General features: G+C 38.6%; 1 protein-coding gene and 1 long non-coding RNA gene across 10 annotated transcripts in view; one reads left to right on the plus strand and one right to left on the minus strand.

Moving 5' to 3' along the window:
• RGS17 (regulator of G protein signaling 17) overlaps positions 1 to 11205 on the plus strand; it is a 105746-nt gene extending 94541 nt beyond the window's left edge. For 7 of the 8 annotated variants that reach the window (XM_020803711.3, XM_020803796.3, XM_078383230.1 and 4 more), the window contains 2 exons: positions 2952 to 3186; positions 6544 to 11205. In XM_020803711.3, coding sequence (XP_020659370.3) covers positions 2952 to 3186; positions 6544 to 6732 — 424 coding nt within the window. In that variant the 3' untranslated portion in view covers positions 6733 to 11205. Of the gene's footprint in view, positions 1 to 2951; positions 3187 to 5446; positions 6038 to 6543 lie in introns of those variants that run through there. The other variant, XM_078383231.1, reaches the window with a different exon arrangement.
• The window catches only part of LOC110084486 (uncharacterized), an 18042-nt gene continuing 5240 nt past the window's right edge, over positions 1 to 12802 (minus strand). Inside the window, exons 1-3 of one of the 2 annotated variants that reach the window (XR_012085481.2) lie at positions 10780 to 10840; positions 2691 to 3099; positions 1 to 62 (exon numbers count right to left, since the gene is read on the minus strand). This is a non-coding gene — a long non-coding RNA (uncharacterized LOC110084486). Of the gene's footprint in view, positions 63 to 2292; positions 3100 to 10779; positions 10842 to 12802 lie in introns of those variants that run through there. The other variant, XR_012085485.2, reaches the window with a different exon arrangement.

Raw genomic sequence — 12802 nt, forward strand, 5'->3', positions numbered from 1 at the left:
TTTGTTTTTTTCTCTTTTGCTCCTCCCTGTGCTCAGGTAGATGTGCAGTTCATTTTTGAAACCTGTAATTAAAACCACACATGTCAAAAGAAGTATGTAAAACTTTTAAACTGTCCCCCCAAATAGACATATATATTTTACCATCATGTGATTTAATACCTAGTGCTCAACCTGGATGTGTGTTAATTATTATTATTATTATTATTATTATTATTATTATTATTATTATTATTATTATTATTATTATTATTATTATTATTATTATTATTATTATTATTTATTTATTTATTTATTTATTTATTTATTTATTTATTTATTTATTTATTTATTTATTTATTATCCCACCTTTCTCCTTAAAAGGACTCAAGGTGGCTTACATCATTTAAAAAACTGTATGTGAAAGCTAAAACCAATGAGTATACAAAATATTAAATAGAAAATATTGTGTTACAAGCCATCGCATGCCTGTTGGCAGCTAACATGCAGTTAATACATTTTCTCTGGATTATTGAAAAGGTTTTGTTCCAGACCAAGTCAATGTAGGCTATCCAAGTGAGTGATAACCCCAGTTTCTTTGTGGCCGCAACCACTCTAGGCTGTGACCTTTGTGTGATTGACAAAACAACAGAGGGCATGGGTTAGCACACTTCCCTCTTTACGTGTGGAGTACACAGGCTGTCATGAGACACAATTAAGGCTAGAGACACCTCTTAATTTAATACTTACAGAAGACCAAAAGCTAGAGTTGGGGTTTAGTGGTTCTCTTGTCAAACCTCCCTTTCCTTTTTCTGGTGGCATCTAGTATTTCTCCACAAAACCAGTGCTAATTGAACATCGTTCAGGTCAACAGCACCAAACAAAGAGACCCTTGGCAACTCTGGGGATAATGTAGAAAAGAAATATGTGAATTCTCATTAGTATTTTGCCCAGTCTCATTAGTATGTTTCTTGGCTACCTCAAAACCTCTTCTGTCACATGCTCTTGCTGAAAAGAATTTTAAAAGCAACATATAAGGCCAAACAAGAAGCTACATAAGATCACATCTCAGAAGAGACTCCGTTATTAGAGCTGAAAAATCTCATCTATGCAGAGATAGCAATAAGAGTCTGCCCTGTACTGGTTCTGTGCAAATTCATTTTGGTGGCTTTTGTAATTAATAGATAAAATTCCATAGAAAATGTGGAGCTAAATTAGCTAATGTTGTATCTGTCCAATCAAAATGAAAACCTCTTGACTTCACTGCAGTTCCAGTATGTTTAGTATTCTCCAGATACATTGCTGTGCTTTAGTGAAATGGTAGAAACTGTGTTTGGTATTGAAAAACAAGCTGGGACCCATAGTATGCATTAAATGCCCCCAGCTCATTTGTATGCTACACTTACTCAGCTAAATTCCTATGGCTCATTTAATGATTGTTGTATTTGCCAGCATTGCTGGGCTGGTGAACTACCAGATTTCATCAACATGCAAAGATCAGTTTCAGCAGCTGAGCTGACAGCAGAATACATGCTAAATACAGGTTCCCTATTCACTACTGGGTGACATAGAGCTCTCCTTTCCAAATTGCTGCTGATACCTGTTTCATGTGGCTATTTGACATTTCTCAATATACAAACTGTAAAAACCAGACTCATTAGCTTTTAGTTAGGCATACTCACTCCTCTACTAATCACTAATTTGGCACAGAAACAAAGTATGAGCACCAGATGAATTTGAGGGTGTCATTACATGGGGATTTGTCCCACAGTTGGTCTGACCACACAATTGCCAGGAAACCTCTTCCGCTGCGTGCCAGTGTGAACCAGCCTGTCCCCAGAGCACTCCTACCTGTGCCTCTTTGGCTCCCTGCCAGGAGCTACTCTTTTTTTAAGATACAGATAGGATCACTTCATTTTGGTTTAATTCCAGCATGTGTGATCGCTGGGTTTGAACCAAAGCTCTTGGCCGTTTGTCCTTTGCCGAAGCCACTGAAGGGTTGCCAGAAACTAGAAGCTTCCTTAACTCTTGCCTTTGGAGAGCAAAAGAGAGGAAGATTTGAATTTCTCTTTAATTATTGGTAATGCATCAACAATGTTTTAAAAGCTCTTTTTAAAGCCGTCTCAATGCATTGCTGATAAGCAATGTCAGTTTGCAGCAATTAAAAATAACAGCAAAACTTTCCTTGCCTTTTCCTCCAAAGGTGAGCAGCAAGGAAGATTTAAAGGAAACCTTCCCAACTCTAAAGAGAAGCAACTTCCTTCTCTGTGCTTTGCCTAAGCCATTTAAAAACCTTGAGAGATGAGAAACTTTCTCTTTTCCACACCCTTCTTAATTGCTTTAATATTCTATACACTCTAAGTTCCACATCTTGACATCCGCAAGAGTCTAAATGAAACCCAAGGTTTATACTCCTAGATCACACATAGTGGCCCAATCGAATCATCTTCATCTCATTGGAAGAAATAAGTGATGAACAAACCTTCCAGTTGTTGGAGGATGTAATATTTTACATCCTCATTTGGGAATAATCCCCATTGAACTCAGTAGGTGTTGTGGAGGTCTTCCTCATTGCAACTTTGAAACATAACCATATATATATTAAGATTTTACAGTTACGTATATAAAGATAGCCAATGAATTTCAAATGGATACCAAACCCCAGTATATAGTGAACCATGGGAAGACAGCCATTATCTGAGAACCTTCCTTACCTTTAGCAAAGGTATGCTAAAACAATAAAAGGGCTTCTTCCTGAAGGAACATCAAAGGGTAATCCTGAGAAGGAATTTCATTACAAATTCTTAAGAGAAAAGTTCTCCACAGTGTTAATTTTGAGTGGATATGCATAGCACTTTCTCTGGATTAGGGCTGATCTGCAGGAACAGCCAAAACAGAAACCAACTGGCACGTGCAAATATTCTCTGAAATCATCTCACTTTGGTGGGGATTCTTATTATTGATTTGTTTTGCAGCCAAAATCCAACTGCAGAAGAAATTCTGTCTTGGGCTCAGAATTTTGACAAGATGATGAAAACACCAGCCGGTAGGAATATTTTCAGAGAATTTCTTCGAACAGAGTATAGTGAAGAGAACTTGCTGTTCTGGCTAGCATGCGAAGACCTGAAGAAGGAACAAAACAAGGAAGCCATTGAAGAAAAAGCAAGGCTTATCTATGAAGATTACATTTCTATTCTTTCACCAAAAGAGGTAGGGGTCTCAATCCCAAATCAGCTTTCAGCAGATAGTAGCCATTCAGCACACCATAGAAGAAGGTTTGGCATATTCTTCTAGAACAGTTGTTTCAAACTTTGGTTGTGGATTTCAGTTCCCGGAATCTCTGGGCAGGCTGGGGCTTCTGGGAGATGAAGTTCAAAATCTCTGGAGGGCCAGAGATGGAAAATTATTGCTTTATTCATTATTTCATTTGTCTCACTTATAAGCTGTCTTTCCCCTGATAAGGGGACTCAAAGCTTTAAAGTAGTCTTCTTTAACTTGGTACCATCCAGATGTGTGGTACTGCAGATACAATTTTTCCCAGCCAGCTGTGGGAAAACTGTTGCAGGCTAGAGGAAACAGGTGTAACTCAGTGCTTTGCCTGCAGAAGGTCCCAGGACAAGTCCCTAGGATCTCCAGGTACATTTGATATATGTCTACTCCAGGTAGACTTAATGTTGACTCAATATAGAATATTGAATGAGCTAGGCTGTGTGATACACTAGGTAGAGTGAAGAACGAGGACTCATGAGACCTGGGTTTGTTTCTCCATTTAGTCATGGAAATTCATTGAGGGGGTGACACTAGTAAAACCATTCCTCAAATATCTCACTTACCCTAAAACCCTATTAGAGCCACTACAAGTCTGATACAACCTGATAGCACATCATACAGGAAAAGAAAAGGAGAACACTGGAGAGTTGCTGCCACTCAGTGTTGTTAATATTGGGCTAGATGGACCAATAGGCTGACTCAGCATATGGGAGCTTTCTATATTCCTAAGAATTGTATAGATCCTAAGAAGCAGGGAATGTTTAATTATCACTAATGCAACTTCCAAGAAAGTCAACAAGTTTGTGATGTTGTGCCTATCTTCAAAAAGGGCAGAAAGGAGAGACCTGGGAACTACAGACCAGTCAGCCTGACATCAATCCCAGAGAAAATTCTGTAACAGATGATAAAGCAATCACTCTGCAAGTACTTTGAAAACAATGCATTAATAACTAGCAGCCAACACAGATTTGTCAAGAACAAATCCTGTCACACTAATCTTATTTTTTTGATCAGGTAACTTCTCTGGTAGATGACAGAAATGTGGTAGATGTAATTTATCTTGGATTCAGCAAATCTTTTAACAAAGTGCCCCATGATATTCTGATTAGCACACTGGATATAACAACTGTCAAGTGGATACACAATTACAAAATTGTACTCAGAGAGTGCTTATTTAGTTAGTTATTTTATATATAACATTTATATTTTATTTATTTATTTATTGTATTTATACCTCGCCTATCTAGTCATTTCGACCACTCTAGGCGGCTTACAACATAAAGGATAACAAGTTCAAGAAAAATTTATAACAATTAATTAATTAAATGATTCTGCGATGGGAAAAATACAAAATAAATCAAATAAAGAGAAAAAGAATAAAAAAAAGGAAAGAGGACAGGAATTAACTGGAAGGGAAGGCCTGCCTATACATCCACATTTTTAGTTGGTTCTTAAAAGTACCCAGCGAGGGTGCAGCGCGAATCTCTGGAGGTAGGTTATTCCAGAGGTGAGGAGCCACCGCCGAGAAGGCCCGGTTTCTAGTTCTTTCCTTCCGGGCCTCCTTTGGAGTCAGGCTCCTCAGCCTCACCTCCTGGGTCACGTGGGTGACACGGGTAGAACTAGTTGGGAGTAAGTGTTCCGCCAAGTATTGAGGTCCTAAACCATTTAGGGCTTTATATGTAAGCATTAACACTTTGAAGTCAATGCGGAAACGGATGGGCAGCCAGTGCAGCATGGCCAGAGTAGAAGAGATATGCTGGTATTTTCTCACTCCTGTAAGGAGTCTGGCCACCGCATTCTGCACCACTTGAAGTTTCCGCATCAGCTTCAAAGGAAGCCCCACGTAGAGCGTGTTACAGTAGTCTAATCTAGAAATTACGAATACATGTACTAAGGTAGTGAGTGCCCCCATGTCTAGGTAAGGTCGCAGCCGGGCAATCCGCCAAAGGTGGAAAAAGGCAGTGCGGGCTACCAACGCCACCTGCGTTTCCATGGTGAGCATCGGGTCCAGGTGTACCCCCAGGCTGCGGACCCCACTCTTTGTGGCTAGGGCATATATACCAGCCAATTTAGTGAAATCAATACTCAGACTGGTTTACATAGCAAAAAACTGATAATTATATAAGATCAAATAAAATAAAAAATAAAAATCCTATCATTCACCATATTAATAAAATTATCAATCTCTTTCTCAAACTAGGAGGAGGTAACAAGTATGGCACCACAAGGTCCAGCCCTTGGACCAAGTGCTCTTCAATATTTTTATTAATGACACGGATAAAAGGGTGCAAGGAATACTTATCAGATTTGCAGATTGCACAAACTAATACTCTGGAAGACAGGAACAAAAGTCAGAAAGTTCGTGCTAGGCTTGAGCACTGGGCTGAAAACAACAGAATGAGCTATAACAGAGATAAGTACAAAGTTCTACACTAGGGGTGGGGAATCAAATGCATATTTACAAGATGGGAGACACTTGGCTCAGTAATGCTACAAGTGAGAAGGATCTTGGAATTGTTGCAGATCACAAGCTGAATGTGAGCCAATGGTGTGATGTGGCTGCCAAAAGGAAAATACTATTTTAGGATACATTAACAGCAGTATAGTCTCCAAATCCCATGAAGTGCTAGTTCCCCTCTATTCAACACTGGTTAGGTCTCATTTTGAGTCTTGTGTCCAGCTCTGGGCAGTACACTTTAAGAAGGATGGCAACAAACTGGAACAAGTTCATAAGAGGGCAATAAGGATGATGAGGGGACTGGAAACCAAGCCCTGTGAGGAAAGATTGAAAGAACTAGACATATTTAGCCTTGAGGGAAAAAAGACTGATGGGGGAGATATGATAACACTTTTCAAATACTTAAAAGATAGTCATACATAGGAGGGGCAGGGTCTGTTCTTTATTATCCCAGAGTGCAGGATGTAATAATGTGCTTAAGTTACAAAAAGGCAGATTTGGTTAAATCTCACTTATTCACTGTTAAAGCAGAACCAATTACCTCAGGAGGTGATGAGTGCTGCAACATTGGAGGCATTCAAGAGAAAATTAGACAATTGTCTGTCAGATATACTTCCATCTGGATTCCTGAATTGAACTGGGGCTTGGGCTTCATGGCTTTATAGCGCCCTTCCAACACCATTATTCTATGATTTTATGAATATATTTACTTACAGGCAAGGCCCCTCCAAGTGCAGGAATACTTCATCCGAGGTATAATTCCCCATTCAGGTAACAGAGTTCCATGTTTCTTTCTAAATTAAGGGATTAATCACCATGTCTTCCTTTTTTCTTTTTAGGTTAGTTTAGACTCACGGGTGAGAGAAGTGATCAACAGAAACTTGTTGGATCCTACTCCTCATATGTATGAAGATGCGCAACTACAGATCTACACATTAATGCACAGAGACTCTTTCCCTAGGTTTTTGAACTCTCAGATTTACAAGTCTCTTGTTGAAAGTGCTAAAGGCTCTGCTTCTGAAACTTAGGTCTAATTTGGGGATTGAAATCTTGACTTAGCTTTTTTGGGGGAGGGGGGAAGGACTATTAGGATGAAGACAGACGTAACATTTTTAAAGCAGTGGAAGTGCTCTGGAAGCATCCTCACTGCCTTCAGTCCAAAATGTACCTTTCCTCTCCGAGGTCAAACTCTGGTTAAAACCAGTTCTGTATCTTAGAGGCAGAGGCCGGCTGTGCACGGTGCTGATTTGTTGAGCCTACCACCACCATCCCCATGATGTCACCAAGAAACCTCCCCTCCAATAGCTGGAGCAGTGTTGCACTTTAGGAAAAGTTTCTTTTTAAAAATGAATATGGTGATGCATGAACCAATACATGCATGCATGTTCATGCAGCACTTTTAAAAAAGGAAGGGCAGCCAACCTGAAGCAGCTGGAGGCAGAGACAGAGGCAAGGCTGATAGCTGAGCATACGCATTGGTACACATAGCTGTCAATTCAGCTGCACAGTTGAGAGGAAGCTGGGCTGACCCTGCAACTGAGGCATGTGCTGTGAACTCTCTTTTTCTATTACATCTGTCTTCACCTTAGTAGTTTAATAACATCTGGAACTGAGTTCCTGGAGAACTACGGTTTAGCACTACTCAGGCTACTGTGAAGAAAACAAATACACACAATGGTCTTTGTCTACAAGGTCCTTCATGCTTGAGATGGGAAGGGAGAAACATAGATTTGCCAAATCACATTTGTTTCACATACCTTTCACACCTGCAGTTAAGACTGCAATGACGTGCTTGTCATTTTATGAAGAGTTTCCTTGTGTATCCTCACACTGCATGTGCAAAAGCAAAACTGCTTCACTTACCACTTAGTTGTTGCAATATTTAATTCAACAACATAAATTATATTTATACTTAAAAACATTTTGTGCAATATGGTCCTACGGTACTCACAGATATCATTGGAGGAAGCCAGATGGAAATTAACTCTAAAATGAGGCAAAATTAGTCCAAATGCTCTATGGAGAGAAAAATCCACTGCTGTGTAAAACAGATAATCTTTCTGTATAAGAAAGTGGGAGGATCTGTTACTATTATCATTTATTTAAAATTTAATGCAGGGGTTTCCTCCAGTTGTTGATTGCCAAAATGGTGGCATTTTCGTGACAGAATTTGAAATGTTCAAAGAAATAATTAACAATGAAGCACAAAATACATGAAGGGGTCCATGTGGAGTGACACAGTTAATGCGCTGACATTGTTTTTAATTGTTATTAAGAACAGATAATCAATGTACATTTCAGATGTCAGATACTGTAATGGATTTATTAAAGACTGGCTATCCAGTTATCTAACACTGTTGTGTAATGTTATGTAATTCAGCAAAAGATTTTAAAGGGGTGGGTAAAGAAAAGAATATTCATACATACACATAACCAAGGTTGATAGCTTAGTTTTTATTAAAATGCCTACATGTAGCATTTCAGTCCACTTTGAGGACTAGCATTTGTCTTTAAGTTAACATTTCTTGAAATCTCTGTCATATGAAACGGAATGTTTGTGTGTCTGCACACACTGAAACAAGTTTGTATTTTAAAGGAAAGGTGACAGAAGATGAATTATTTTCTGGCTGTCCTAAATTCTGAAAGAGTTATTGTGGGCCAAGAAAAGAAGATTTAGCTGGTGTTAAACTCAAACATACTGGGCCAAGAATAATGCCAATCCAATCCAATCCAATCCAATCCAATCCAATCCAATCCAATCCAATCCTTTCCTTTCCTTCCTTCCTTCCTTCCTTCCTTCCTTCCTTCCTTCCTTCCTTCCTTCCACTAGAATGAAGAAGGGAGTATAATACTCCCACAATCACATTGAGCTAACTCCTTTAGGGGCATCTTTTGCACAAGCCATTGTGGAATGAAAATGGGTTTAGGCAAAAGGAATTATTCTTTTGGTAGATCTCCTACTCACTGCAAATGTGCAACCAAGAGATTACTTGGAGATAATACCCTTTGCTGCTAGTACAGCTTTTTTTTTTAGATAGCTGCTTAATTTTAAGGGGGAGAAGTGTTCCTAATTTCAATGGACATTGACCTTAAAAATAAATATCTAATTTCTAAACAAACACCTCGTTCACAGCTGCTGAAATTAGTACTAAATGCTGACTTTGACTTGGATGAACTTTTAGAAAGAGGCCACAGAACAGATACAAATAGAAGGATTTCTTATTACTGAACATGCTGGTCCCTGTGCTTGGAGAGGTTATGGTTGTTTGATTCTTCACCCTTACATCAAACCTGTTGATGTGAGTGGCCTGAACTTTGTAAAAAAAAAAACACACAAAACACACACACACACACACACACACACACACACACACACACTCTCTCTCTCTCTCACTCTCTGCTGTGATGATCACTGAGTAGAATTTCATTCTCAAACATTAGCCCTTTCTCTGGAAATTCTTCCTGAAGGGTGGCCCCAGAGCTCCCCACTATATGGATGCAACCCACTAAGCATGGCCGTGGCAATGTGCTGTACACTTAAGGGGAATTTATGTTGGAGCCGAGTTCAGTAAACTTGTAATGAAAGGCTGTATGGCTGTGGCCAAGAAGACTCTATAGCCGAGTAGGTATTTGTTCATACAGAATAACTGTTGGAAATGGTTTATCCCATCACAGTTTTAAACATTTGTTCAAGGGCCTTGGTTTTCAGTGCCAACACAATATCAGAATCCCTTGCATTGTGCTATACTGAGACCTGTATGTTACCTAGGTTTTTTGGAAAGGTTTTTCTTTTTCTTTCTTTCTTTCTTTCTTTCTTTCTTTCTTTCTTTCTTTCTTTCTTTCTTTCTTTCTTTCTTTCTTTCACTACCTCTTCATATTTAATTTATTGAACACACGTCAAAGGGCAAATGTGGGAATATTTTACTTTTTATTTTACTTTTTATACTTGAAATCTGTGAGCTTTGGGGTGGGGAGGGAGGGAAGGAGGAAGAAGTGGACAATTTAGCTAACTGTTTCGTAAGCTCTTTTGGTTTTTGTAATTTATATAGAATTCAGGAGATAATGACTTTAAAGGGCTATTCTTTATTCCCTATGCAACTCTTTTAAACTGTTGTAGTGTTTGACAAAGTGGGTTTTAAAAAAGAAAAAAAAAGTAAGAAAATTCTACAAAGCAGGAAACATAAAAGGTCTGTTTACACTGGCGTTGCTGACTATCCTACCATGCTCAGCACTTTTAAATATTGTTGTTTATGAAACTGTAGTTTAAAATGCAAGACAAATTATTTATAAAGGACATTCTTTTAATAAATACCTGTTTTGTCTGAAAAAAATGTTATTGTGTTATATACCTTATTCATGTTGGTTAATTATCTACCATTATGAATAAATGTTAATGATATATTGATAGAATAATACCTTTGAACATGTTTACAAAAACAGATTTTTTCCCCTAAAGGAGGAGGTAGGGGGAAAGATCAGCAAAGAATTGCCTCCTCCTACTGTGAAATTCTCATATTGAAGTGAACTTAAGATTCATTTTTTTCCTAACCAGAATTTAATAACTGTGGTATTGTGTAACTTTAGCACCACAGTAAAGTTCACATTTCCTATGGTACTCTGCATATATAATACTCTGTATATATTTAAATGGTGTGGATTTGGGTTTGTTACAGTGTTTGAGACACAACTATCTCTGGTGCACACAACTAGGTACTATGTAATTAGAGCATATTGCATGTACGTATACAACTTTCAGTATTTAGACTTCATATTTTTGTTGTTACTATTTGATATGGTGACCTGTTAACCAGAAGCTATCTTTATAAGATACTTTTAATATGGCAAATGAGTTGTCAGTTTGACAGAATATTTTTTCTGAGGAAACTTAATTAAAATCTTGCTATAAGGACCTGAAACTTCAACCCTGAATCCTAGCATAGATTTCCTTTTATCTGTATTTTGGGGAGAAAATTTAGTATTTGAACACTTTCAGAAATGTGATAATGTGTTATTGCAATGAGACTATGTTAACCTTTTAGTCTAAATACTTTTTCTTAAGGGATTTGTAGACTTACCAGACAACACTCTATATTTGGCATGTTCTTCCTAGGAATGAATGCACGTATGCCTTGTGCCACTGGAAAAAAAGAAAAGAAAAAAAGAAAAACAGTAAAATATGTCAGACTTCAAGGACTACAAAAACCACCAGATTTGTTTCATGCCAGTTTTGCATACTTCAAACAAATCTGTTTTCTGAAATTGTTATTGGTAGTATTTTGGACCATAACGTAATCTCATTGCTCTCAGTATATTTGCAAAATGTGAGCAGCCAATGATTAAACTTCTTAAAAGATTATTGTGCATGCAAACAAATGCCTAGCTATACAGTACTTATTACATACAAGCTAAAATAGATTAAAGATGTATTTACTTCTTGTTTTTGGATTTTCATGAGACCACACATATACAAAATAAATATAACTCTTTTGATTTGAAAAAAACATCAATGTGACTAAATTATATCTACATTTTGGTCATGCAAGTACCCACACATTTCTGCTATGAATTTGAGTGTCATAGGTGCTGCAAGTTCCATGGTTCTTTTTGCTGAATGTCCACTGAAGATGAGCTAAGCCAAGGGCAGGGAACTTCTTGCAGCCAAAGGGCCCGATCCTATTCCCAAGTGCAGTAGTTGTTTGTGGGGTGAGGAGGATACAAATTGTGAGTATTGGCAAAGGCAGACGTACTGGGTCAAAAATGACCATCCATTTTAACTCAAACTTCTTACTGTTAGTAAATAAAGTTTTGAAATAACAGCAGGGACAACCTGGTGTCATGAGGGGCCTGGTCATTTGAGAGACCTAAATGAGAAATCATCTGATCTATTCATAGAAATGAAGTTTGAGGTTGCGCAATCACTTTATTGGATCACTACATTCTGACAAATATGATGCCTTTCAAGCTCTGCAGAGCTCTTCATCCGGCAAAGAGGGCGTAAGACACAAAGTTATGGCAAATAGTTTACAATCTGAGGTGGAGGGTAAGGTCCTTAGTTCATGAAGCCAGACAGATGGCAACATAAAATGGAACTCTGTAAGGCAAAAGTGACAAAGGCCATATATCAGCAAAATATGCAAAGGTTGTGAACTTTTTTCCTGGTTTTTCCTTCTGCTTCAAGCCTACAAAAGAGATCTGTGTGGCCTCACCTAAGGACACCAAACCAACCTTTTGTCTGCGGAACCACAAATTTATACCTTTGTTACCTCTGCCACTTGTGGAATCTGCACTCAGATAGGCAGTCTGGATTCAGGAGCCTTGAATGTCACAACTGCCCCAAATGTTAAAAGCCACACTTTCATAGCACCTTTTTGTAATTAAGAGCTGATGAGAACTCAAAAACGTGCATTATTTGTCAGCTTTAGCAAGGGCGGGTGGACTCCGTAACATCTGGGACAGGCTGGCGTCCTGAGAGACGTGGCCAGTTGAGGGAACCAAAGGGGCCAGGCTAGGGACCCCACTTGCCCTCATGCCTGCTCTAAAAACTGTGGCTTTAGAGATAAATGGAACCCTCATACATATTTGAGATCACAGGACTGGATCCAAAGCTGCCTCTACTCACTAGAACCTCCCCAACATTTTGTTTATTCTCTTTCTGTGCAGCAGCTTCACTCCCCCTTCTGCTATTTGGGATGGCCCCCAACTTGTAGAAAGTCTTTTAGTGAATAAAGTTTTGTTCATCGGTGTGATTTCATTTACCATTACAGTTTGATGCAGCAGGGGAAAAAGCTGCCTCAACAGAAGTTAGCATCCAGATCAAGGGAGCTAATTTCACCACTTTGTTCTGCATTGGTCAGGCCTTGTCTAAATACTGTGCCCAGCTCAGGACACCACTGTTTAAGAAAGATAATGAGAAGTTGGAATATGGCTGGTGGAGGGTGACCAGGATGATGAAGAGCTTGGAAACCAAGCCATACAAAGAGCAGTTGAGAGGGCTGGGTATGTTTAATCTGATTAAGTGAAGACTGAGAGGTGATATGATAGCCATCTTCAAACATTTGAAGGGCGGTCACATGGAAGATGAAGAAGTAGCCTTGTTAG

This window comes from Pogona vitticeps, chromosome 1 (assembly GCF_051106095.1).
Source record: "Pogona vitticeps strain Pit_001003342236 chromosome 1, PviZW2.1, whole genome shotgun sequence".
NCBI classification, from domain to species: Eukaryota; Metazoa; Chordata; class Lepidosauria; order Squamata; family Agamidae; genus Pogona; species Pogona vitticeps.